Source organism: Kryptolebias marmoratus, linkage group LG17, assembly GCF_001649575.2.
Source record: "Kryptolebias marmoratus isolate JLee-2015 linkage group LG17, ASM164957v2, whole genome shotgun sequence".
In the NCBI taxonomy this organism is placed as follows: Eukaryota; Metazoa; Chordata; class Actinopteri; order Cyprinodontiformes; family Rivulidae; genus Kryptolebias; species Kryptolebias marmoratus.
Window position 1 is genome coordinate 22554158 of NC_051446.1, and position 24834 is coordinate 22578991.

At 41.0% G+C, this 24834-nt stretch overlaps 1 protein-coding gene across 6 annotated transcripts in view; it reads left to right on the forward strand.

Moving 5' to 3' along the window:
• Positions 1-24834, forward strand: part of sdk2b (sidekick cell adhesion molecule 2b) — a 292476-nt gene that overhangs the window by 242193 nt on the left and 25449 nt on the right. For all 6 annotated transcript variants that reach the window (XM_037980904.1, XM_017438659.3, XM_017438689.3 and 3 more), the window contains 22 exons: positions 28-204; positions 1158-1294; positions 3078-3225; positions 5259-5399; positions 6056-6237; positions 7142-7257; positions 8319-8514; positions 8860-8958; positions 11612-11803; positions 14792-14913; positions 15024-15133; positions 16934-17084; positions 17200-17437; positions 18435-18550; positions 18722-18911; positions 19017-19115; positions 20111-20305; positions 20718-20919; positions 21082-21185; positions 22498-22568; positions 24000-24129; positions 24764-24820. In XM_037980904.1, coding sequence (XP_037836832.1) covers positions 28-204; positions 1158-1294; positions 3078-3225; positions 5259-5399; positions 6056-6237; positions 7142-7257; positions 8319-8514; positions 8860-8958; positions 11612-11803; positions 14792-14913; positions 15024-15133; positions 16934-17084; positions 17200-17437; positions 18435-18550; positions 18722-18911; positions 19017-19115; positions 20111-20305; positions 20718-20919; positions 21082-21185; positions 22498-22568; positions 24000-24129; positions 24764-24820 — 3173 coding nt within the window. The remainder of the gene's footprint in view (positions 1-27; positions 205-1157; positions 1295-3077; positions 3226-5258; positions 5400-6055; positions 6238-7141; positions 7258-8318; positions 8515-8859; positions 8959-11611; positions 11804-14791; positions 14914-15023; positions 15134-16933; positions 17085-17199; positions 17438-18434; positions 18551-18721; positions 18912-19016; positions 19116-20110; positions 20306-20717; positions 20920-21081; positions 21186-22497; positions 22569-23999; positions 24130-24763; positions 24821-24834) is intronic.

The following is a 24834-nucleotide window of genomic DNA, read 5'->3' on the forward strand; positions in this document are numbered from 1 at the left end:
GTAAACGAGGATGATTCTGTTTTTCAGGCACATCTGGGAAAAAGACGGTTCCGTGATCCACGTGCAGTCCATCCCCCGCATGCGGCTGGACGAAAACGGTACCCTGCACATCTCCCAAACCTGGTCTGGCGACATCGGCACATACACGTGCAGAGTCACCTCTGTCGGAGGGAACGACTCTCGCAGCGCTCACCTCCGTGTCAGGTAAGCCTCCTTCTTTGCCGCTCTGCTTCCACGACTTTGTTTTCTTTTCTTCATTTCTTCCTCTTCAGTCCCCAGAATTATCTAACGCAAAGGCACAGGATGGAGCATGTTTGTTTTTTTGACACACACACACACACACACACGCCTCACCACAATCAACCTTTCCCTGCTATCCTGCCTGTTCTTATCGACACCTCTGATTCATTTCCACTTAAATGACGCCAGTTCTTCCTCACCTTCCCTTGTCCTCATTCTCACCTGATACTCTTCCAGCCCTTGGTGATCCCCTCTTCCTTCACACACACACACATTCCCCTCCTAACACATACACTTTTATATTGTTTTTGCCATAAAATCTTATCATTTTACATGCTTTTTTTGGCCCCCGGTGAGTCGGTAAGGTTAAATTGAATATGAATGTGACATCTAACGCTATTCGTCAAACTGACTGCGCTTCTATCTTCGTCCTGCTATCGGCCGTCTTGTTGGCTGGCTGCCTCTCTGTCTGACTTACTATCCGTTCATTGCTTTAAGGTTTATATATCAATCTGTCTGCGCTTATCTGAATTTATGGCTGCGTGTATTAATGATCCTCAGCTTTGGCCTCATTTATTCATGTCTTTGTCTGAGCATTTTCCTCCTATCTGTCTCCTAATGCCTTTCAATCCATTTTTTTCTCCCCCCTGTGGTAATATCCATCTCGTTTTGTTTGCCCGCATGTCCATCTTGACAAGGAACCATCTTTGCTCTCTTGTCAAGTCACATTTCATCACCTGTCTAACTGACATCTCTGTTCAGCTTTTTTTTTTAATCTCTTCGGGCTTTTTCACGGGAGATGTTCAGAGCAGAGCCAACCACTCTGACCCACCCCCCCACCCCACAAAAGCCTGTTTGCTGTGATCTAGGCTTTTCTTTTTTTTATTTATCCGAGTTGTCCTGTGATACCCCTGCAGGCAGCTCCCCCACGCCCCGGAGAACCCCACGGCCGTGTTGAGCAAATCGGAGAAAAGAGCCATCGACCTGGTCTGGGCGAAGCCTTTTGATGGCAACAGCCCTCTCATACGCTACATCCTGGAGGTTTCTGAAAACAGTAAGTCTCTTCCAGTCACCCGCTGCGCTCCACACAACCCTCTGACATCTTTTATGTCAGCCTGAACTACTTTAATTATTGTTTTCTCAGTTTTTCTTATAATAGTTGTATTTTATAGTTTATGACTTGTTTGTTTTTTCTCTAAATTTTAGATATTTTTTAAATATTTAGCTACATTTACATTTTTTCTGCACTGAAATGAACAGAGAGCGCCGCAAATCCTTAAACTTTTTAAAGCCTGAAAACAAAAGCAAGACAAAACAAAAAAACTGGCCCTCATTTGGATACGCCTTAGACCAGCCCGAGCAAAGACTTTTGCATCTTTCTCCATTCTCCTTGCTCCATATGTCTTCACGGCTGATAAGGTACAAACTCTTATTAACTTTTAAATAGAACATCGTTTCAAAAATGACTAGACTAACCCTTTAAGGAATATCAGTTATTTATTATGACTTGTGTTTGGCAAAAAGAGAACCTAACTCGAGGGATTGACGCTGCCAAGTTAAAAAGATGTAAAGTATTTCTTGTTTAGGGCCTTTTTTTTCTCCCACCATGCAGAGAGACTCCTGTGAAACCAGTGTTTTTCCCAGATAGCTTAAATGCAGGGAACTTATTAGTGGATCAAACAGAATTTAGAAACATGATCAATGAGCCTAATTAAGAATGTCCATCACTGCTTTCAGTCTTAAGATGTGTTTTTAGGACACACTAAAGCTTCTCTAGGTTTAACTATTTATTTGAAGCGTGTCGTTTATCTTCGCCGTTGCTTCTTTTTGTCGCCCACCACTGAAGGCGATGATGTTTCTGCCCATAGATGCGACTGCATATCTGATTGTTCGTTTGTCTGTAGCTTTAACAAAATGTTTCATTAACAAGTGGGTGGATTTTAATGAAATTACTGGATGTGCATCATCAACTGATTCACTTTTGGAATCAGCCCCATGCAAGATGGCTGCCACAGCTAAACAAAAATGTCTTTACCTCAGTCAGGTTTATAGATACTGAACTTAAACTTGGTGTGTTAGCAGCTAAGAGTCATTCCCAGCACACATTTTGAGCAATAACTGATTACGTGGGATCTTTTTTTTAATTTAGACATTAACTTTTGGAGGCAACTGTTCGTCTGTTAGCAAAATATCTCTTGAACCACTATTCAGTGGTGTTCAATCCTGGTCCTGAAGGGCCACAATCCTGCATGTTTAAGTTGTTTCCTTGCCCTTCAGCAGGTCTTCAAGCTCTGCAGCAGCCTGTTAATCACTCAGTCATTCAGATCAGGTGTGTCACAGTGGAGAAACATCTAAAACCTGCAGGACAGTGGCCCTCCAGGACCAGGATTGGACACCACTACACTAGATGAATTTTACTGAAACTCTCAGAAAATAATCATTTCACCTACAACTGATCCAAGATGGCCACCAGGAAACACAACAGATGACTCAGTCAGTTTTACAGATGCTGTAGATGGTGTGAAAGTAGCTGAGGCTCATTCACACCACATACCTCAAAGGTACAAATATAGAATAAGATCAGCCATGACGTCATTTACAAGTTTTGACCACAACAGCTTTAAATCTGTCCTTTCTCAGCGTATGATGATCTAAGTTTAAAACTCTGGCATGAAAAGAGTCGGGGGACATGCAATACTTCAAGGTACTCTAGGCCTTTAATTCTGTTTGTGTTGACTTGTAATGTCGCACCTTTTCCTGAATGGTTGACATGGCAATGAACAATGTTTGTGTGTGTTCATGCGGCCTGTAAACTTTTGGATTTTGCTTTGTTCTAGATGCTCCCTGGGCCATCCTGCTGGCAAATATCGAACCGGAGTCCACAGCAGTGACGGTCAACGGCTTGATCCCGGCTCGTTCGTATCAGTTCCGCCTCTGTGCCATTAACGATGTTGGGAAGGGGCAGTTCAGTAAGGAGACAGACCGGTGAGTAAAAGAACAGACCTTTCATTTGCTCCTGTCACACCACATCAACATCATACATCTTTTATTAATGTTTATGCAGAATAGAATTTGCACGCTGCAGGATATGTTACTTCATGTTCATCCAGTCTGAAGTAAATGTAAAGTTAATATGTTAAACCAACATTATTTGATTTAATTAAAAGGAAAAGATTAAGCTTAAAATCAGAGATGAGCTGATTGCCAAGTTTTCTCAACCGATTCCGATTTTGACCTGATAATAAAGAACATGCAAAATGTATATTTGGTGAAACTTTCGGTTTGTATTTTACATATAACATCTCACTTCATTGTTCTTTCATCATTTTATCAGGTATATTTGGAAATTTCCGAGCTAAATGGTGTATAAAATTGTAGTTCTTTGATTCATATGGACTTTACCATCTTTCTTGAGTTCAAGTGAAGGTTTCCTCCACCTATTACATAGAAATTTCATGAGTCTGAGATAAATTGACATTTGGACAACCCAAAAATATAATGCCGCTAGCCTAGGTTGTTGCCAGAGGCAAGAAACAAAGAATCATGGCAGAACATTTTAGTTCTTGTTATATAGTTCAGCCCAGTCACTGTGGTAAAACACTGGGATTTTATTTTTGCAGAAACCATGGACATGCATCATTTTAACAGTTAACAGTCTTTTTTTCTAACAAACGTCTCCATCATTCCACTGCTTTCTTACTAAACTCCATTGCTGATTATCAAGCCACACGTTCATGACCGTTGTTGAGAAACACTAAGATCAGAAATATCTGTGGCTTTTGAAAATGTAAAATAACAGACTGTTCTTATCTGCAGTATCACAAGATTCTTTCTTTGTTTAAATAGGGTTTGAATAATAAAATGTGCATTTTAAATTTGTTTTTAGAGAACAGGCTGATCTCTTCAGCCCAGAGTCAGTAAAAAGGGATAAACTGTATTTGTAAATGGACATAAAACATAAAAACCCCAACCTTCATACACACAGAGACACTCTTTAACATTCAGAAAGTTGCAGGAGGGATTTATGTCTGAGGGGAGATCAGCTCCAGCCTGTCTGTGGCCTTCCACAGCGTCAAGCACTGCTTCCTACCATCCATTCCCTTCCCCCTCCCTGCCTTGCTTCACCAGTCTGTCACACCACTTCATGCTGCCAGCTCCCTCGGCGGAGGAGACTCTTGGGGGTCTCAGCCTGGTTTTACAGTGTGGCCGGCACAGAACGTGTCAATGTCTCCATTTGGTCACCACCAATTATCTCATCCCCTTTTGGTTAGATCTGTCTTTTCCTCAGGTACGCAGGGCTCTTTGTGGGAACAAATAGGCCGTCTTTGAGGTGGCTGATTAGTCAAAGTGTCCCATCTTTTTTTGTAGAAATGGTATAATTGGGAGCAAAAAGAAAATCTGATTTTAATTACATCACCTGCAGCCTTTCATCCCAAAGTTTGAAACTAAGATGCTGAAAAGGGCAGGCGGTGTAATCGTTTTAGTCAAAACTTATAAAGTAATCAGTAGATGACTATCTACAAATTTTTTATGAGAGTTTTTATAAAATCCAAAGTGGTTCATGAGATATTTTGCAAACAAACAAACAGGGTTGACTCCAACAGTTCACAGCATATCTCACGTGATTAATTAGTGCTCAGAGCATGTTCTCAGCTAATACTATATCTAATTTTAGCTCAATATTAGTAAAATTAGCAGAATTATGACCATATTAGTGTTGGCTGTGGCAGCCATCTTGAATGAAATTGACTCCGAAACATTATTTAGCTGTAGAAGTACATCTGATGATTATTCCCTGGAAGTTAATGAAAATTCAGTCAGTGGTTCATGAGATATTTTGCTAACAGACACACACAGAGACACGGGCAAAAATCTAATGGCCGCTCGGCCTTTGGTGGGGGGGGGGGGCAATAATAAAGAAGCTTAAGACAAGTAAGAAATGGAAAATGAAACTTAAATTAGGCCAAACCTTTGTTTGTCATGATACGGTTTTACATCTGTGTGTGTGTGTTCTGCAGTGTGTCTCTCCCGGAGGAGCCCCCCAGTGCCCCCCCTCAGAATGTCATTGCCAGCGGCAGGACCAACCAGTCCATCATGATCCAGTGGCAGCCGCCACAGGAGAGCCACCAGAACGGCATCCTCAGGGGCTACATCATCCGGTAAAATCCTCCCTCGTGCACCTGTCTGTCTGTCTTTCCATTTTTAGATTATATTTGGGACATTGTGCGGTTGAGAATCAGTTTTGCTGAAATTTCTCAGATCAGACGGATACAAAGACGTAAATCTCTTTTTAAACACGATACTAAGTGTGTTTGTGCTCACCTGCTTACGATATAGGCTCACTTGTTTTCAAATGTGACACAATGTGAGATTATGTTTCATTCAAGCCTCTACATCGTCAGTTAACACGGCTGTTTTGAGATGTTTTGTCTGAGAGAAAACCACGAATTTTCTTCTCGGGTTGACTTCAACAAACTTTGGTAACTAATAGGCAGAGTCAGCAAGAAGTCAAACTGACTGTAAATCCTCTAAACATATAATTAGCTTGGTTTTCCTGTCAGACCTTTTATTCATTACATCCAAATGAAACCGCAGGTGTTTTCCAGACAAGTCAGTGCTGTTAGTGGTATTTAAGAGCCCATTTATTTGCTGGTGCTTTGTCTCCCCCTAGCAGGGATGTTGGTGTACTGCAGCAGAGAACTGTAATGTCTTTGTTGGTGGTAAAAAAAAAAAAAAAGAGACATAACGGAAATGATGAACCTGGAATAGGGTTTAATGTTGTGCAGCATCTAAATGGCATAAATCTGTATTTCAGTTATCGCCTCTCTGGGCTGCCTGTGGACTACCAGATGAAGAACATCTCCAGCCCAGATGTGACCACCCTGCTGTTGGAGGACCTCATCATCTGGACTAACTATGAGATTGAGGTGGCTGCCTACAACGGGGCAGGACTGGGTGCTTTCAGCCATAAAGTCACTGAGTGGACTCTCCAAGGAGGTGAGCGCTTGAAGAATTATATGCTCCATTAACTGACTCTTTATTAAAAAAAAGCTTCTCTTTAAAGCATGATGAAAATACACGATGAACAAGATTTGGAAACTATATGGGACAAGTGCAGAAATGTTTTTAAAGATCAGCAGAAATTTCATAATTTTGACTTTGTTGCATCTGGTTGTCACCCGCCATCAAAGGCAGTTTTTTGTCTGTGTGTGTGTGTGTGTGTGTTCATTTGTTTGTAGCTTTAGCAAAATGAGGATGGGTTTTATTGAAATTGTCAGAAAGTGATCCCTGGATGTGCATCTACAACTGATTAACTTTTTGAGTCTGCTCCGTTCAAGATTCAACACAAAAATGGTTAAAACTTAGTCAGTTTTATAGATATTGAGCTAAAATGTGGTGTGATAATAAGACATTCACAACACATACCCTGAGCCAAAAAAAAACTATAACTCACCTCCTTTTTTATGAGAATATGATCTTAGTTAAAAACTGGCATGAAAGGCAGCAGGCAACACTGGATGCACTCCAAGTTATGCTTGGTCTTTATTTTTTATGTATTTTGGGCTAGAATCATCCATCAGAAACTCTCATTTATGAGGACCACATAAAGGTGTGTGACATTACCTGAAAATCCATAAGTAGCTCCCACAGTCAGGAGCAAGCTCACTAAGAGCTCCGGTGTTAGTTGTAAGTGTCAGACGGAGAGTGATGGTTGTATCTGTCCTGACCCGTACAGCAGCGATCAATACCGGCAACGAAACAGATGCAGGCAGACTTCTAACTATCAGCTGGAAGTCACTCTCACACTCCTGTTTTGTTTTGCTTTTTTCTATATTCTCCTTTTTTTCCTTTCTTCACCCGTGTCTCCTCTTCTTTTTCCTGCTCACATCATCCATCCCAGTTCCGACCATCGCTCCGGGCAACGTGCAGGCCGAGGCGGTCAACTCGACAGCTATCCGTTTTACCTGGACCGCTCCGAACCCGCAGTTTATCAACGGCATCAACCAGGGCTACAAGGTCAGCAACCCCCCTCGGTGTAACCACAACAGGCCGTGACTGAGCTGTCAGAGCAGAACTTGTTCCATCGCTTGTAGGCAGGAGAGAAAAGCCAGCAGGCGAACCAATGAGAGCGATGGGCTTTGTTTACCGTTTATCAAATAACACTCTTCACGTTTACGATTATTTTCCTGCTTTGTTGTGAAGCTTCATGGAATTTACGGATGAATGTCATTATTTTTCCACTCGCTCTTGAATGTTGTCCATTCATGTTCCCCTTCAACTGGGGAATTAAAAAAAAAAATCCTCATTCATTTGACTGCGTTCAAACTTAATTATGTCACGGGGTGTTTGTACCTCCTTTTTTTTTGGTCTGGCTTTTCAATGATTCACTGCAAACCTTACACCGCTGGGTCAATGTTTAAAAAAGAAAATCTGAATTTTAAACATCAGGTTTATCTCCCGGGAGAAAGGCTTAAGAAGAGAGAAAAAAACAAGAAAGAAAGTGGGGATTTTGAAAGAAACTGTCAAATAACAACTTCAGGGACAGATAAAAAAAAGAGGGATTTTTTTTTTGTGTAGAAGAAAAAAATCAAATGAAAATGGTGTGGCAGTCGGATAAGCATTTATCCTCATGACATTCTAAAAAACAATTGATCAGTTGTTGTTTTTATTTTTTACAGGTTGTTGTTTTCAAAAACTGGCTGCTTAAAACAGGGCTGCACGGCTCACTGGCAACAAACACTCTGATTTCATGAAACTGAAACAGAAACATTTCTTTTTTCTCAATTTTAAGTCACCAGCTAGTCTCCAACACTCCCGTTCCAGTGGGATACTACCCTAAATACCTCATTTGTTTCAGTTCCATTTGTATTTTGTACAAGATGTCATGAACCCACAATATGTTTTCATTAAATCTGAGCTTAACCTCATCAGGGCATTTTTTAAATATATTTAAGAAAACTATGATACCACATGATTCCTGCTGTAACTACCACAAAGAGACTTAACTTTTGTAAAACAAGAGCTTCCTTTCTTTTCATTGTTTGATTGTGTTTCTCCTTTCTCTTCGTCTCTTTTAGCTGCTGGCCTGGGAACGTGGCAAAGATGAAGAAGTTGCCATGGTAACAGTACGGCCGAACTTCCTGGACAGCGTCCATGTGGGATACGTGACAGGTCTGAAGAAGTTCACTGAGTATTACACCTCGGTGTTGTGCTTCACCACACCTGGAGACGGCCCTCGCAGCCCACCCAAAGCAGTGAGGACTCATGAGGACAGTAAGTCGTTTTTCGTCCCCTCTTCTGTCTCTGTCAAGCTGGCACGGGTACACAAGTGTCTCACAGTTACACGTTCTTTTGGCAAGATCTATTATTCATGTAGAACAAAGCTGTGGAGATGCTAATGAATCAGTATGTTCTGCGAACAGTCATCATGTTTGAGGAACTGTTAAGCAGTAAAACCTCTTATTTTACCTGTTGGTTTTTGTTAAGTTTGATTTAACTCGTGCAAATATAATTCAAACTCTGAGATCTTTAAAAAAAAAACAACAGTTGATCACAGTGTATGCAGAGCGGCTCGTTTGCCCGACGGTGGTGCTCATTAGTCTTATCTCTCTCATCCAGCCCCCGGTGCTGTGGGTCACCTGAGCTTCACTGAGATCCTGGACACCTCGCTCAAAGTCAGCTGGAGCGAGCCCGGCGAGAAGAACGGCGTCCTCACAGGTGCGTTCGGTGCACTTTCGCAAATTTAACTTGAAGCGAAGCGGGGAGAATAAAAGTTGCTGTTTGTTATCGCATCATCGAACGAGACGCCGCTGTAAGACGGAACCGAGGCTGCTTGACCTCATTTACCGCGCTCAGCACACGGGAGCTACAGTAATATTTGTTGTTTATTCTATTTGAGTCCTGCACTTCCTTCCGCCGAGGCGAGGGACCAAATATGCCTTTGCTGCAGCAAGGCAACGCTTGTCAGAAAATATGTCTTTCAAAAAGTATTCCACGGGAAAACAGAACATTTTCTCATCTCACAAGCTCAGTCTGCGCAGTAAATCATCACAAAAAGACTGCCTGTGTTACACACGACTCCAGCAGATAAAGAGGAGAAATGAAGGCCATTTTCGTGTGCACGCTGTGATATGATAGTTTAGTCTATAAAGCGTCAAAACAATGCGTGAGATAATCCTCATGAGGTGTTTATGTGGATGTGAAAGACGTGTCAGACTAAAAATAAGTTCCTGATAATTAACACCTGGAGGTATAGACTAATATATTGATTAGAGCTGTAATTGAGAAATCCTTTTTTTTTTCATTCATTTTTAATATGAAATGTGCCTCTGGCCACTTTGTGCCAATGAGTTTGTCATTTCATTGCAGAAACGGAGAACTGAAACAGGGTTTTCACTGTAACTTGTAGGTAATCAGGAATTAATGGACGCCGTGCACCATATTAATATTTACCCAGACCTTAGTACATAAAATCATCCAACTAATATTACTCACTGACAAACTTATTATTAGCGCTCAGCTGTAGGTTTTGATGAATGAAGGATTCTGTCGCGTGAGGCAGGGTCCACAGGTTGCGTGTCCGTCGCAGGACTGCAGCGAGAGCGTGAACGGCTGTTTGTCTCATTTGTGTCTCTCACAACTTGTGGCAATTTAGAGTTACCAGTTAACCCAACTTGCATGTTTTTGGTGTGTGGGAGGAAACTGAAGTAGCCAGAGAAAACCCAGAAGAAAATCAGGAGAAAACAAAAAGGCCCCATCTGGGAGGTGAACCTGCCCATTTAAATAACATACAAAGTACACTGAAGGCATGAAAATATTTTTATTGTGAAGCAAACAAGAAATAAGGACCAAAACCCCCAAAAACCTAACCTTAGATAGACTTTAATCAAACAATATTGGCCACTTTTAAGAGAAACTGACCGTCTGTCATGCTTGTACTTGATTACCGGGTAAGAAATCAGCGATCGGCTGCCCTGACTTCCTAAGATCAGCATCAACATCAGCTACAAAAAACTCATATCGTTGACCTTTAAATCTGAGTGTGCATCCCTGGAAAGTCTGGAAAGTACTTAGCAGAACCACCTTTTGCAGCAAGTACTGGACCAGGTCTTTCCAGTTACGTCTGCATGAGCTCCACACATCGAGCCACTGGGTTTTTGTTTTTTTTTGTTCGTTCTTCGTGACCAAAGTGCTTCAGCTACTCCAAGCTAAATAAGCAACTCATCAGTCTTTAAATCCTAGCAGTGATTCTTGCACTGAAGTTTGCACTTTGACTGGGTTAAAGCAGTGTCTTCAGGGACATTGTCCTGCTGGAACGTGAACCTTTGTCCCAGTCCCAAAGACCTGTGGAGATTGTCACAGTATTTTCCTCCATCCATCTTCCCTTCAACTCTGACCAGTTTCCCGGTTCCTGCTGAGGACGAACATTCCCACAACATAATACTTCCACCACCGTGCTTCTCTGTGGGGATGGTTTTCTTGGCATTAGGCTCTGAGTTCTCAGGACTGACTGAAGGTGTTTGTCAGAGAGACCACCCTTTTTTAATGTTTCGAACACTTTAAACACAGAAATGTTGCTCACACATTTATGTCCTGGCAACCATAAAAACAATCTGAGCCGGTTGTGCAGCTCCCACAGAGTCATTCGTTGGGTCACCTTTTTGAGTTTGAGGTTTTCTTTTTATATCAGCATCAAACAAATTATTAAGAAGCTCGTAGCTCCTTTTCTTGGCTTTAAAGTCCGCAGCTTTCCATGCGATGTGTTTTTTTGATGCACTATTATTCCTTTTGCATAAGGAGTAAATCATTGTGTTTTGAAGGTCAATGTTAAAAATAGAGATTTTATTTTGCTTGCTTAAACTGTCATAACTAATGACATTTCTAATTAATGACAAATAGAGTAAAGAAGAAGAAGAAGAATATTTACAAACCTTGAGTTTTAGCAGCATGTCGTTAAATGTTTTTCCAGGACATTTTAATGTGCTTCATACTCCCAGGAGACAAACACTGACATGCCATGTGAGATTACTGATTTGGCAAGAAATGCTGCTTAATGCTTTATGCAATCACATGAAAAGAGCTGCTGGCCAAGGAGCAAATTACATTAACTTTGAGAGGGTGAGCATGTGGGTGTGTGTGTGTGTGTGTGTGTGTGGAAGAGTGCAGAGGATGTGTGAGTGCAGGGAAGTGTAATCACTGGCTGATTAAATTTGCTATATTCAATTTTTGATGAAGTTAATTTAATATTTCTGTTAGCTTTCCCCACAGCGTTGAGCGGAGAGCCGCTATTGTTGTAAAACTGCTGTAGAATTTTCTCCGAGAGGATCCTCGGCCTGTTCTGGTAACAGATCCCCCCCCCGCTGCTCCTCAGGTTATCGCATTTCCTGGGAGGAGTTCAACCGAACAAACACCCGAGTCACCCACTACCTGCCCAACGTCACCCTGGAGTACCGGGTCACAGGGCTCACCGCTCTCACCACCTACACCATCGAAGTGGCAGGAATGACCTCCAAGGGCCAGGGCCAGCTCTCCTCCTCCACCATTTCCTCAGGGGTCCCACCAGGTCGGTTATCGAAAATCCGGCAGTGCACTCCTACACAAATGTGTTTGTCTGTTAGCAAAATATTTCATGAAGCACTGCTTGGAAATCAATGAAACTTTCAGAAAATAATTAGCTGCAACTGATTAACTATTCGAGTCACTCCAATTCAAGGTGGCCACCACAGCTAATCGTCATTTGCAAACAAGAAAACGACTCTTAACTCAATCAGTTTTAGAGATATTGAGTTGAAATTTGGTGTGGCAGTAGCTGCGAGTCATCCTCAACACATTCTTTAAGAACTAACACATCTCGCGAAATCACATAGTTTACAAGATTTGACCAAAAAGGCTGTAGCTCTGTCGCTTCTCACCTTAAGATCATCTCAGTTTAAAATGCTTGTATGAAATGTGGTGGGTGATATGCATTCCCTCAGGGAATGTGAGGCCAGTGTCTCAGTCATCCAGGACAATAAATCTAAAAGGTTTTAAACAAAGCAACTGGACCTCTATAATATTTTACTCTTAGATTTGTGTGCATAGATTTTTTTTAAATCAGTGTTCTGAATATGTTGATACTATGGTCCAATTCCATCATCAGGGAAAGGTAAAAGCATGTGGCATCAGGTTGATTATTAAATGACCTCTAAGTCAGCAGGGGAATGAGTTTGCCTTCTCTACAAATGAGCTGAAATGTGTTTTAACTGTAAATGATTTCTCCCACTGGAATATCTTATTTAAGAAAGTTGTTTGAGAGATTACTAAAAACAAAAAAAGACATTCGCGCACATCTGTCTGAGTTCTACGATGACTGTTAAGAATCACCCGCAAAAAAATATGCTTTCCTTGCTTTTCATGAAGTCATTTAATGTTGGTGTAACTCCACTGTACATTTCATTGACTTGCTTATTTCAGATTTCTCCTCACTAGTTTGTTAGATAGATTCTCTCAGTGAAGCCTTTCTCAGCAGGGTTATATTCTCAGTATTTGGAGATTGTTTTCACAGACTTCTGAAGTTTGCTCAGAGTGATGTTGACCTGTTGTAAAAAATGAACATGGGCCTCATATGACACTTATAAAAACAAGCTGTTGGAGGGAAAAAAAAAAAACATCTTATTGCAAAAGAAAACATTGAGGGTTGTTCAAGTCCTAGATTTAAACATGACCTGTGGTGTTTGTCCTCCATGCACATTTCTCCGTCCTCAGTCATGTTCCAAACATAAATTCTCACCATTAATTCCACAAGCCAGAGTTATAAGTTTGTTCATCTTTGTTCATTTTTCCCTCCAGAATCAATATCTTGCCACCATTCCTGAACCATCCATTCCTGCTGATTTACTGAACTTTATGAATGAACTTCATGCTGTCTGGCGCCGAAAAAGTAATACAATGTGATTCCAGTCACCTCATTTGAGACAACCTCCCAAAACAAATTCCATACCTGCCCCACATCCACGAAATAATAGCTCCCATGGGAGCATTAAGGACAATTACTGTCTTTAATGATTTCATATTTGCAAACTCTTGCAACAGGAACACAATGCCAATGGCAATTACCAGACCTGCATTCAGACCCTGTACATCTGTGAAATCTGTGAAATGACAGGCTGTTATATTGAGAGCAGGGTTCAGCGCAGCAGTTAGTTCCCAGAATGACAATTATTCCCATTGTATGTGTGTAAAGAAAACGCCTATGTGCCTGCAACTGTTCTGTAATGACGGAGCTAAAAACAGCCTCAATGATTCGTCATGCAAATAATTTTGAGGTGGTAATTTTACCACAAGACATATAATCTGCATTTCATTAGGATTAAATATACTCGCATTTGAGCAATCTTGGGGAAAAAATTAGCTTAGCATGCCCAGGGGAGTGATTATATCTTTTTAATATCAGGCCACTCCAGTATGCCACTGTTTGACATTAATGTCTTCCGCTCGGATTTATGGAGGCTATATTCTGCTTCAATATGGCATTGTAGGTTTTATATTTATCCAGAGGAAAGGATGATGGATAGAAATAGGAAGGAGTTAGTTTTTGTGGTTTCATCACAAACCTGCCCAAGACACGCCGAAACACGAAACTTTGAAATTCATGCACACAAAAGTCTCCTGCTGTTCCCTGAATTTTCCAGATTTGTTTCCCCATCCAGGATTACCCGTCAGTAATCCATCCTTCTTGTTTATTCAGCTCAAAAGTAAACAAGGAGGATATCAGATTGAATTGAATCTCCTGATAACTGTTGTGTCATTGACATTCATGGCTTTGTCTCCGTCTGTGTGCTGTGCGTAAGTGCCTTTCTCCAAATCAAATGTTCCTCTGATGTCTTATCTTAGTTTGAGAGGCAGAAAGTGAGACGAACAGATGAGAAAATCATCAATGTGCAGTATCTGTACGGCCACAAGAGGGCACTGTGGTAGATGCTTCCCCCCTTCAGCTAAATGTCCCATGAGCAACTTGACCAGTTTTAATAAAACTCAGGAAGTAATCATTGGAAGAACATTTACAACTGATAAACTATTGGCGCCAATCCCATTCAAAATGGCCACCACAGCTAATCAACATTGTCAAACACATAAATCGCTACAAGTCAGCCATTTTTACAGTTATTGAGCTAAAGTTTGGTGTGGTAGTAGCAGAAGGTTGTTTCCTACATATAGTGTAAAACTGAATATGTAAGATCTGTTTTTAAAATCTTGCCATTAATTATTCAAAACATCTGTGTCTGTTAGCAAAAAATCTTGTGAGTCTGTGACCAGATTTTAATGAAACTTTCAAAATATAATCATTGGATGTACATCTATAACTGATAACCTTTGAAGTCAAGCCAATTCAAGATGGCTGCCATAGCTAACACGGAAATGGCTATAACTCAGTGAGTTATTCAGCACAAGATGATCTCATTTAAAATTCTGCCATAAAAAACGGTGGGCAATATGCATTCATTTAGGGAAAGTTCTTTTTTGTTTCTACCTTCTTGCCTATGTCTAACTTGGACTCTGTGCTCCATCGCAGAACTTCCTGGCCCTCCTACCAACATTGCAATTACCAACATCGGCCCGCGGTCCGTCATCCTGCAGTTCAAACCTGGCTACGACGGCAAAACTTCGATTTCCCGTTGGCTGGTGGAGGCGCAGGTGAGGCAGGCTCAAACTGGAACTAATGTGCAAATTGTCTAAATTCTGTTTCTGTCGTGAATATTGATCTGATTTCTTTGCACAGTGACTCATTGCTGCTGTGTTTGTAGGTGGGGGTTGTAGGAGAAAATGAGGACTGGGTAATTGTCCACCAGGTGTCCAATGAGCCTGAGGCTCGCTCCTTAGATGTGCCTGGTCTCAACCCATACACCTTTTACAGGTAACCAGTAAACCGTGTCGCATTCAGCTCTTCTCCTGCTAACACCTGATTTATTTCTGAATCAATCTCACTTGTTAATTAACTCAGACATCTAATTTTAAATGATCCTGGAAATATTTTTTTATTAGGTTTCAAAGTTCTGAATACGTAGCTCACTGCACAGCCCTTAGCAGAACATGATTAAGTTAGCATGTAGTTGGACATTTTATGAATGCTTATTAAGATATAACCTAGCTCCATATAATGTACACAGATCAGCCATAACATTAGGACCATTCTCCCTAAACTGACTTTGATCAGTCGCTGGTCCCAGAACTTTAACACCTTTTATTCCCAGTAGGTTATGGAGTTGGGTTTCTGTGGATTGTATGATTTCTGAGTTTGATTATGTTGAGTTTTCATAAGTTTGGACTTCATGTAATCCTCTCATGATTTTGTCACGACCCTGGTTTTGTGTTTTATTTGTTTAGTTTTTTGTTCACTCTTCATCAGAGCTTTGTTCTAAACTTTATTTTTTTTAGCGAGCAACAATGCAGCTCCGTTTGGTTGAGATCAGGTTTCAGACTCTACCGATGCAGAAAATCACACTAGTTCACCTTTAAAAAGTCCCGGCTTTCTTCCATGCTGTGTTTTGGGTCATTTTCCATCTGTACCATTAAAATAAGTCCAACCAATTCAAGCGTTCCATGGCTGTACAATTCACAGGTCATCAAGCTGCTTCTGTCTTCTGCATCTCAATGAACCATTAGAGGCCCTGCGTTCAGGTGCATTCATTCTCCAGGTGTTTCATAGATGACGTTCTTTTATTTGCATCATGAAGTCCTCTCTTTACTTTTCATTCTTTCCATCATTCTCATAAAGGTCGATCTCAGTTTCATGTGTTAGAACTGCTATTCTAAACTAATCTGCTTTTTCTATTTGTGACAATGATGAACGATTTTATTGAAGGTTTCTTTTTATGAAAGACTTGAACGATGATTCCTGAGAGTGTTGTTGATTTGGCTGAATGCTGTGAAGGAGTTTTTATTTACTGTGGGAACAATATTGTAATTAATCTTTGTCTAATTGCATTTAAATTGTAAAAAAGAGGGGTCTTATATATTAAAAACCTGTAATACAGACTCTTCTTTCAGCTAACATGCAAAAAAACATTCAAACTTGAACTGGTTTTAAATATTTCCAGACCTCTGTGGTCCCCTAAATGCACCAAAACTTTGCACTGCTCTGTTTGCATTATTATAGTGAAAAACTAGTATTTGGATATAAAGCAGGTTTTGATCACATCCTCTTCACATTAGGCTTGCGCAGCACGTGACAAGAACAATAATTAAGGTGGACATGTACATCTGTATCTCAGCTAATTTTAGCATATCAAAGAACTATTTCTCATTTTGCCGTCCTTTCATTTGAATATAGGATTTGTTGGCTTTGTGTGGTTTTAAAATGATTTTCCAGCCTGCGTATGATCCTTTTCTTTATTCCGTCTGCTTGGTTTCTGTGATCACATTCAATTCAGCCGATTCACCAAGCCCATCCCTGAAGACCCACAACAACTGGAGTTATCCTCATTCCAACATCAGTGCTGCCACTTTTCACTACAGTTAAACGCAACAAAGAACAAATGTTTTATATTCAGACTGTAACACAGACAGGACTTTGCTCAGCATGTTTATAATGTGTTCATATTCAGCCGCTCTGATCTTGTTCAAATCCAATAAGCCTCCTGTAAGGACATGCAAACACTACAGAACTGCTTTGTAAGGCATTTTCAAAAAGTTGCTTATTGCATCCAAACTTCAGATTCCGGATGCGTCAAGTCAACATAGTCGGCACGAGTCCTCCCAGCCAGCCGTCCAGGAAGATCCAGACTCTACCGGCTCCTCCTGATATGGCGCCCGCCAACGTCACCCTACGCACTGCCAGTGAAACCAGCCTCTGGTTACGATGGATGGTAAGAATAATCGTCATCTGCAAACCATCTGGCAATACTTTGTTTCTTCCAGAGTCACATGGCTCCGGGTCTTTTTGATTCAACTATTGATAAGCCGCTTTGTTTTCATGCACAGCCCTTGCCTGAATGGGAATACAACGGTAACGCAGAGCAGGTGGGCTACAGGGTTCAGTACTACCGCGTGGGCTCGCAAGGCCGAGGGCTGACCCACGCCATCAACGATCGCCTGGAGAGAGAATTCACCATCGAGGACCTGGAGGAGTGGACGGAGTACGAGGTCAGGGTCCAGGCCGTCAACGGCATCGGGACGGGCCCCTGGAGCCCGCCGGTCAGAGGCCGGACCCGGGAGTCGGGTGAGTCAGCACACCGCCTGCAAACACCTGTTTAAACTCTATTAAAGTCACATTTCAGCTACAGAAACAGCCTTTTCTGCCAAAATACTGTGTAACTGAATTAGCTGAAGAAGCTAAAACGGAGTCATTAAAGCTAAAAGAAGCAGATTACAAGCTAAAATCTAAAAGGAGCAAAACAATAGCTAAAAGCTATTTATTTATGTGTTTCAGTTCTTATACAGTACGTATTTCAAAGAAAACAATGTTTCTAAAGTAACTAAAGATTTCAATTTGTTTTTATATGGAAAATATTTGTTAATAAAGTTTAATGTTTTGAAAAGTACAATAGTTGCTAAAACCCATCTCCTGAATGAGCTGGATGTTTTGATATAAGAATGGCTAAAACAGTGCAAACAGAAAATTAAAAGAAAAAACAGGAAACAGTACAGTGAACGCTGAATCGGTAATACTGCCTCACATTTTTTGACACCAAATACACACTGGGGACTTTTATTTAACTGTACATTCATCATCTGTGCAGAAAATCATCTTTAGCTGGCATATTAGAGGCATGATAAATGGTGAACCTGCAGTTCGCACTTTTCCATATGTTGGATTCATTAGCAGACAGCCGCAGATTCTCATCTTTTCAGCACACTTCAGTTCAGGCCTTTCCTTCCTCACATCTGCGCTCATACAGCTCAGCAGACACTGGGTAGAGCCGAATGAAAAGAGTCTCAGGAAATTGAGAACCCATGGACCTAAATTTGAAATTCCTGCGTCTTTTTTTTTCCCAAACTCTCTGGCGAATTCTTAGAAATCAGGCTTTATGTTTACAGATGAATGCCAATGTGCAAAAAGGGCCTTACTTTTGAGTTGTTTTTTGTTTTTTTTCCCCTTTGACTTCAAGAAAAAACTGTAGCTGAGTCACTCAAACTGCTGCACAAAAAAATCATATTCTAGAAAGTTAAATGTGGAGTTGAAATCCTATATTTTTGTTCTTCTGCACTCTTTCCAGTCCCCTCGAGTGGACCCATCAATGTGTCTGCCTTTGCCACCACCTCCAGCAGTATCCTGGTCCGCTGGTTTGAAGTCCCTGAGCCAGACAGGAACGGTCTCATTCTCGGCTACAAGGTTTGTTTGTGCTTTTTTTTATTTTTAACACCTATTCATTGTTTATTTACTGAGTAGATGGAGTCTTTAAATACATTTTTTTGTGGAAATGTAAGTTATTTTGAGCAGCACAGTGGCAGTTTGCCTTTCTTTGTTTCCAAACGTTGTTGCTCCTCTCCTGACTGGATCCAGGTGGTGTATAAAGAGAAGGACTCTGACGCTGCGGTCCACTTCTGGACGGTGGAAGGGAACGCCTCCCACAGCATCCAGCTCACCGGTTTGGGGAAGTATGTGCTGTTCGAGATCCAGGTTCTGGCTTTCACACGGATCGGAGATGGACGGCCCAGCTCTCCGCCCATCCTGGAGAGGACTCTGGATGATGGTAGGAATTTATATTTGAGATATATATTGGGATATCTTTGTTTAGTTCAAAAAGATTTGGAAAAGTGGAATCTTTAAATCTGTGTCTGCTGCTGCTTGGCTGCAGTGCCAGGACCTCCAGTGGGGATCCTGTTCCCTGAAGTGCGAACCACCTCCGTCCGGCTCATTTGGCAGTCACCTGCACAACCCAACGGCATCATACTTGGTTAGTGCCATACACAACCCCTTCCTGTTTGGAAATGTGCCGTTTTATTTCTCAAGAAAATGCTACAATTTAGTCTAGAAAAGCAGCAGATTCAGTTTATTTCTTTAAATGCAACAAGGCATCAGGCAGACAGACGCAGCTCCTGATGATTGTGTCTTTGCTTGTTAGTGACCTTATCAAACAACAAAATAAGAAAAACTCAGACAGTTGTTTTAAATATTCAACTACTACCAGCTGTTGAGCTGGTATTAGCTGAGAGTCATTCCAAACACATACTCTGGTCACACAAGATCTGTTTTTAAAACTTTGCAATTAACTATTAAGGTGATCTGTGTCACTCTGTCAGCAAAATATCTCATGAGCCACTGATGGATTTAAATAAAACTCTCAGGAAGTAATCATTGGGTATACATCTGCAACTCATTACTTTTTGGAGTAAACGCATGCTACAGCCAACTGAGTTTAGGAAACAAAAAAATCCCTATAACTTATCCAGTTTACAGATATTAAAAGTTGGTGTGGGAGGGTTTTAATCGAACTCACAGAAAGTAGTCATTGGATGTACTTCTACGAGTCACTGACACATCTTACTTCTAATAATATTGCATTGAGATTGTGCATCAGATCATTTATAAGGTTCAACCAGAATAGCTGTAACTCTATCCCTTTTTATCATAAGATGGTTTTAGTTGCTTTCCTTAAAGAAATATTAGGCGTTTAATCTTGCTAAATGTTGAGATAACATTCAGCAAAGGAAATCAGATTTTTATTGTTTTTTAACATTGCTGAAAAAAAGAAAAGAGATTTGCTTGTAAGACATTGATTTCATAGAAATCCGGAGAATAACTCATTTTTACCCCATAGTGCATGAGACCTACCAAGTAGCAGAAATCATCTTGAATGGGACAAAATGGTTTGTTTCCTCCTGTTGTAAGGCAAAGCAACTAAAATATATTTCAGCTTCAGTAACCCTTTTACTTTTTCCTTCTTTCTAGCTTACCAGATCACATACCACCTGAACTCCACCAACAGCAACACCGCCATTGTGGATGTTCTGAACCCCAGCGCTCGTCAGTACACCGTGATCAACCTGAAGCCGGAGTCTGTTTACGTGTTTCGTATCACGGCGCAGACGAGGAAGGGCTGGGGCGAAGCAGCTGAGGCGCTGGTGGTCACCACGGAGAAGAGAGGTACATCGCCGTGAGATTTAATAATAGCTTATTAGATTTCTGTTCGAGGAAAAATTCTTGAACTTCCAGAAGTTAATTTCCAATCAACACTTCACAAAGCAGATGTGTTTTCTAAAGGAGGGTCTGTGCACCGGGGGGGGGCTTTATTCAAAGTACTCTGATGCAGTTGTGAAAACGCATCACTTAATCTGCATCCCTCAAGGCATGCAGCGGATTGTTGATTTTGCAACTTTCATCTCTCGTCTGCTTTTCATTCAGTCAACAGAATCACACTCAGCCCGTGCAAATGGAAGCAAACTTTCCAAAACTCATTTTCTCATTTCCTCATCCTTCATCCTAAATTTCTCCCATCCAATTTTTTCTGCAACTCGGTTCTTCGTCTTTGCCTCACTTGTACTTCCGGTTGTTCCAGCTCGTCCCCAGCCCACCAGCCGTCCAACGGTTCCTCAGAAAGACGTTCAGGCCCGCCAGGTGCTGCTGTCATGGGAGCCGGGCAGTGACGGCCTGTCCCCTGTACGTTACTACACCGTGCAGTTGAGAGAGCTGCCTGACAACAACTGGACTGTACACTCTGCCTCTGTCAACCACGAGGCTACATCCTACATCGTCTCCAGGTAGAGTCTGCTTCTTTAATACAGACTTCAGGCTTGATTTTGTTTTCTTTCTAACTCATTTTAGTTTTTTTCTGTTCTGCCTTTGGATCTGAGATGTTTTAGGATGCAGTTGTGTAATTTCTCGTTGTGACTGGTAGACTTTTCTGTGCTTCTGTCCCTCAGGCTGAAGCCCTTCACATCCTACCAGTTCAGAATTAAAGCGACCAATGACATCGGGGACAGTGAGTACAGTGAAGACAGTGAAGCGATCACAACTCTACAGGATGGTAAGAGCTTATAATAATCTATCTATTCACAATCTAAAGTCTGAAGGGACAAAAAGCAAGAAATATCACTTCTGAACCCCATTCATATTGTACATATTTTCATTTTTTGGCCAAGTTTCAAACCAACATGTTATGGCTTTATTGAGACTGTTTGTTGGCCGGTGCAGTGTTTTCTTTGGATTTCTTTAGCTGTTTAAGTTTAGTCGCATCTAAAGTAATTTTAGCTCCCTGAGAAAACAGAAATGATATATAAAAAAAGAACAGCCAAAATTATATCCTTTTTATTTTTAATCTGAACTCAAAGAGATTCTTACGCTCTTGATTTGCTGCTGGATTTCTGTGTGAGGAGTCAGTCGGAGCTTCAATGCACAGATTAACCTGTGATGGTAAAGTGGAAAGCAGGAAGTGAGCATTTACAGTTTCACAAAATGGCATCGTGGCACCTTCCTACAGTTTGGTGCTGAGGTGAGCGGGTTTTAATCTGTGCTTTAGGGTGTAGCTACTGCTGAAAAAAAATTGAAAACATTTGTAAGTCAGATTTTCTGTATAAAACACTGAACTGATTAGTGACCTAGCATGATTAACTATTTCTCCTAAAGTTAAATAGATAGTTCAGTCATTTTTGAAGTGATGTCCTGGTAAATAGTTAACAATAATAAGTTCCTTTGTAATAAAGTGCTAACTATTAATAACTATTTCACAGAACATCACTTTATAAATGACCAGACAATTATTTTAAGGTAAATAGCATTTAAAGACAGCATGCTATACATATTTAAGCTTAAAGAAACTGCAAAAAAATGACTTCTGACTTTTAAGCTACAATGAATTCAGCATTGCTTATTGGAGAAAGATAAATATATGTCCACAGGTCACAGACTTGGAGATCCAAGAAAATTACAGGTTTATTTAGTTGTTATTGTTGTTAGAGAGATGCGCTGAAACTCAGAAAAAATATATTTCTCATGTCCCATTTAACACTTAACAAACTAGTAGAATGAATAGAAATTAGTCCAATGTTATGATTTGTACACTGCTAGCATAAAAGCAGCGGTTGATTAATGTATGCACCATCTTGGGCTTTCTTAAAACTTTGCTAAAACAAAAGCTTAACAAATGCTGCTTTAACCACCTGAAGAAACATGTCTCTCCTGATCTTTCCTCATGGCGGTTTGTAACTCAGCGGTCAATGCTTCTTCTGTTTGTGTGTTCGTGCTTCCTGAATGCCACAGCTCATGGACAGATTTAGCTCACTGAATGGTGCACATTTTCAAGTCGATTTAGCTAATCTATCTCCCTTTTATTGCCTCAGCGCCAGACGAAGCGCCGACAATCCTCTCTGTCACGCCACACACGACGACGTCGGTGTTGATCCGCTGGCAGGTAAGGGCAGACGGCAAAACTGATTTTTCTCGTTTCACAAAATCCATGATTCATTTATGATTCAGAAAGTTACCTCTAATAAGAGACCATGACAGTGCAATGCCTGTACTTATAGAATACAGACTGTTACACACATCCTGCACTCTGTAATATTTATATTTGTTCAAAAGTACGCCTTCTAACCACACTCACACCTGAATTAACAAGTCATAAAGAGGAAAACAGGAGGCTCACAGACACAATTTCACTTTTATGGAGAACACTTGTAGAGTTTATGAGGATTGGAGAGGTACTTGTTTCCCCTGGGCCTGCTCTCTCATGTTCAACCATCGGGGATTTTTCTGCGTTACTCAACGTGTGAGTGAGCGCTCAGTCTAAGGGGAGCTGTTTTTCTGCCTGTGTTTCGGTTAACAGGATAGTCTGGTGATTTCTTTTGGAATTGATTTTCTGTCAAATAGTTACCAGGAGTTGGTTCCTGATCAGCTTTGACATCTGTCACAGAGCACAGAGTATAGAGGCTAGGCAAATAGCTCGCTAAACGTGGCGCAATTTTTGTTTTTCAAGCGTATGAAATAACTTTTTTGTCAAAACTGACGTTGTGTAAAAGAAGAGTTTTACCTCTAGACCAGGGGTGGACCTGATTTGAATCAATGGGGGATTAACAGGCTTCTGCAGAACATGAAGAGGGGATTTAAACACTGAATCAGGTGTGTTGGAGCAGAGAAACATGTAACACATGCAGGATGGTGGCCCTCAAGGACCAGGATTGCCCACCCCTGGTCTAGACTTTTGCATTTGCATGACACCATTTGTTAAGTTGGTGACAGTTTTCTCAACCAGATGTCAGTGTTACCACGTGCACGTGTGTCCTGAACATGGATAGTTCGCGTTTGGAGCCTGTCGATGTATCAGTCCGCCTGATCAGCACATCTTGTCAGTCCAAAAGTTTACTCAACTCCCGGCAGGCTCCGGAGATCAACATTTGTGTGGGAATACGTTGTTCATTTGAGAAAACAACAACAAACTAAACAGTGTCATACGAAAGTGTAGCGTTTTAATATTAATGTAGTGTTCTTTCACACCGTTCTGTTGTTTCTGAGAGACTTTTTTAATGAAAAACAATATCTCATTTCGTCAGCCATTAGCCTAACCCTTCGGAAGACTTTTACCATTTCCTTCATACTCCGTGCTCTGACTGATGCCATGCCTGAAAAGATACTATTTATAACTATATGACAGAACATCAATTCAGAAATCACAGGCTATCCCTTTAATATGAAGGTCTTTTCCATGATACTCATTTAAAGACAAATCACAGAATGATTAACTCTAATTTCCTATTAAAATCAGCTGTTTAAACAGTCTTTCAGGCTTTTGGGGGCTTTGGGATTTGCTAAATTAGACTTTAACTCTACATTTGTCCTCTCGTAGCCGCCTTCTGAGGAGAAGATCAATGGGATCTTATTGGGCTTTCGGATTCGCTACCGGGAGCTGCTGTACGATCGCCTCCGCGGTTACATTCACACGTTCAACAGTCTGTCTACATGGGCTGAGCTGAATGGTGAGGAAAAACTTCTGCTAACACAATAAATCACTTCTACAGGGCCACCTGCTTCACTGAATACAACCGCAAATGCATTTTACAGTTTCTATTTAGAAAATCCTTTGAAAAGCGCATCATAAAGAAGTAACAGAAATTCTACATTAAAAATAATATCAGCAAAACGATAATGAAGGAAATGTGCAGTTTCTGCACTTTACTCCAATAACACATAATTATAGGACTCCTTCACAGTTGATTATTCCTATGTCAGCAGCACCATTATTTCCATTAGAGGAAAACTGTCACACAGGCCCATTCTGTTGCCAAGATATCCCCGCTGGTCTTGACACTTCACAGCAAAACATTTCATCTTGTGATCAGTGGTTATCAGCCGCAGGCTATTATTAGGTTTACTCAGGAGTCGCTCTGTTTCCACCACTCTGTGCAACGCGGCCTGTAATTTGACTCTTGTCGAGTCATTCTGAGGCTAATTCAGAGCCATGATCACAGTGATTGTGAGGGGTTATTGTGACGATGGCGCTGCCTCTTCCTAACAGGGAAAGTATTGGAGTTTGAAACATGATCCAAGTGTCTCTTCATCAACTCCTTCTTGTTGTATTTCTTTAATTGCCTTTTCCCTCTGTTCCTGCAGCCCCCTACAGCATCTGGAATCTGAGCGATCCAGCTCTCACTCAGTACGAGTTGGAAAGTAAGTTTTCTTTT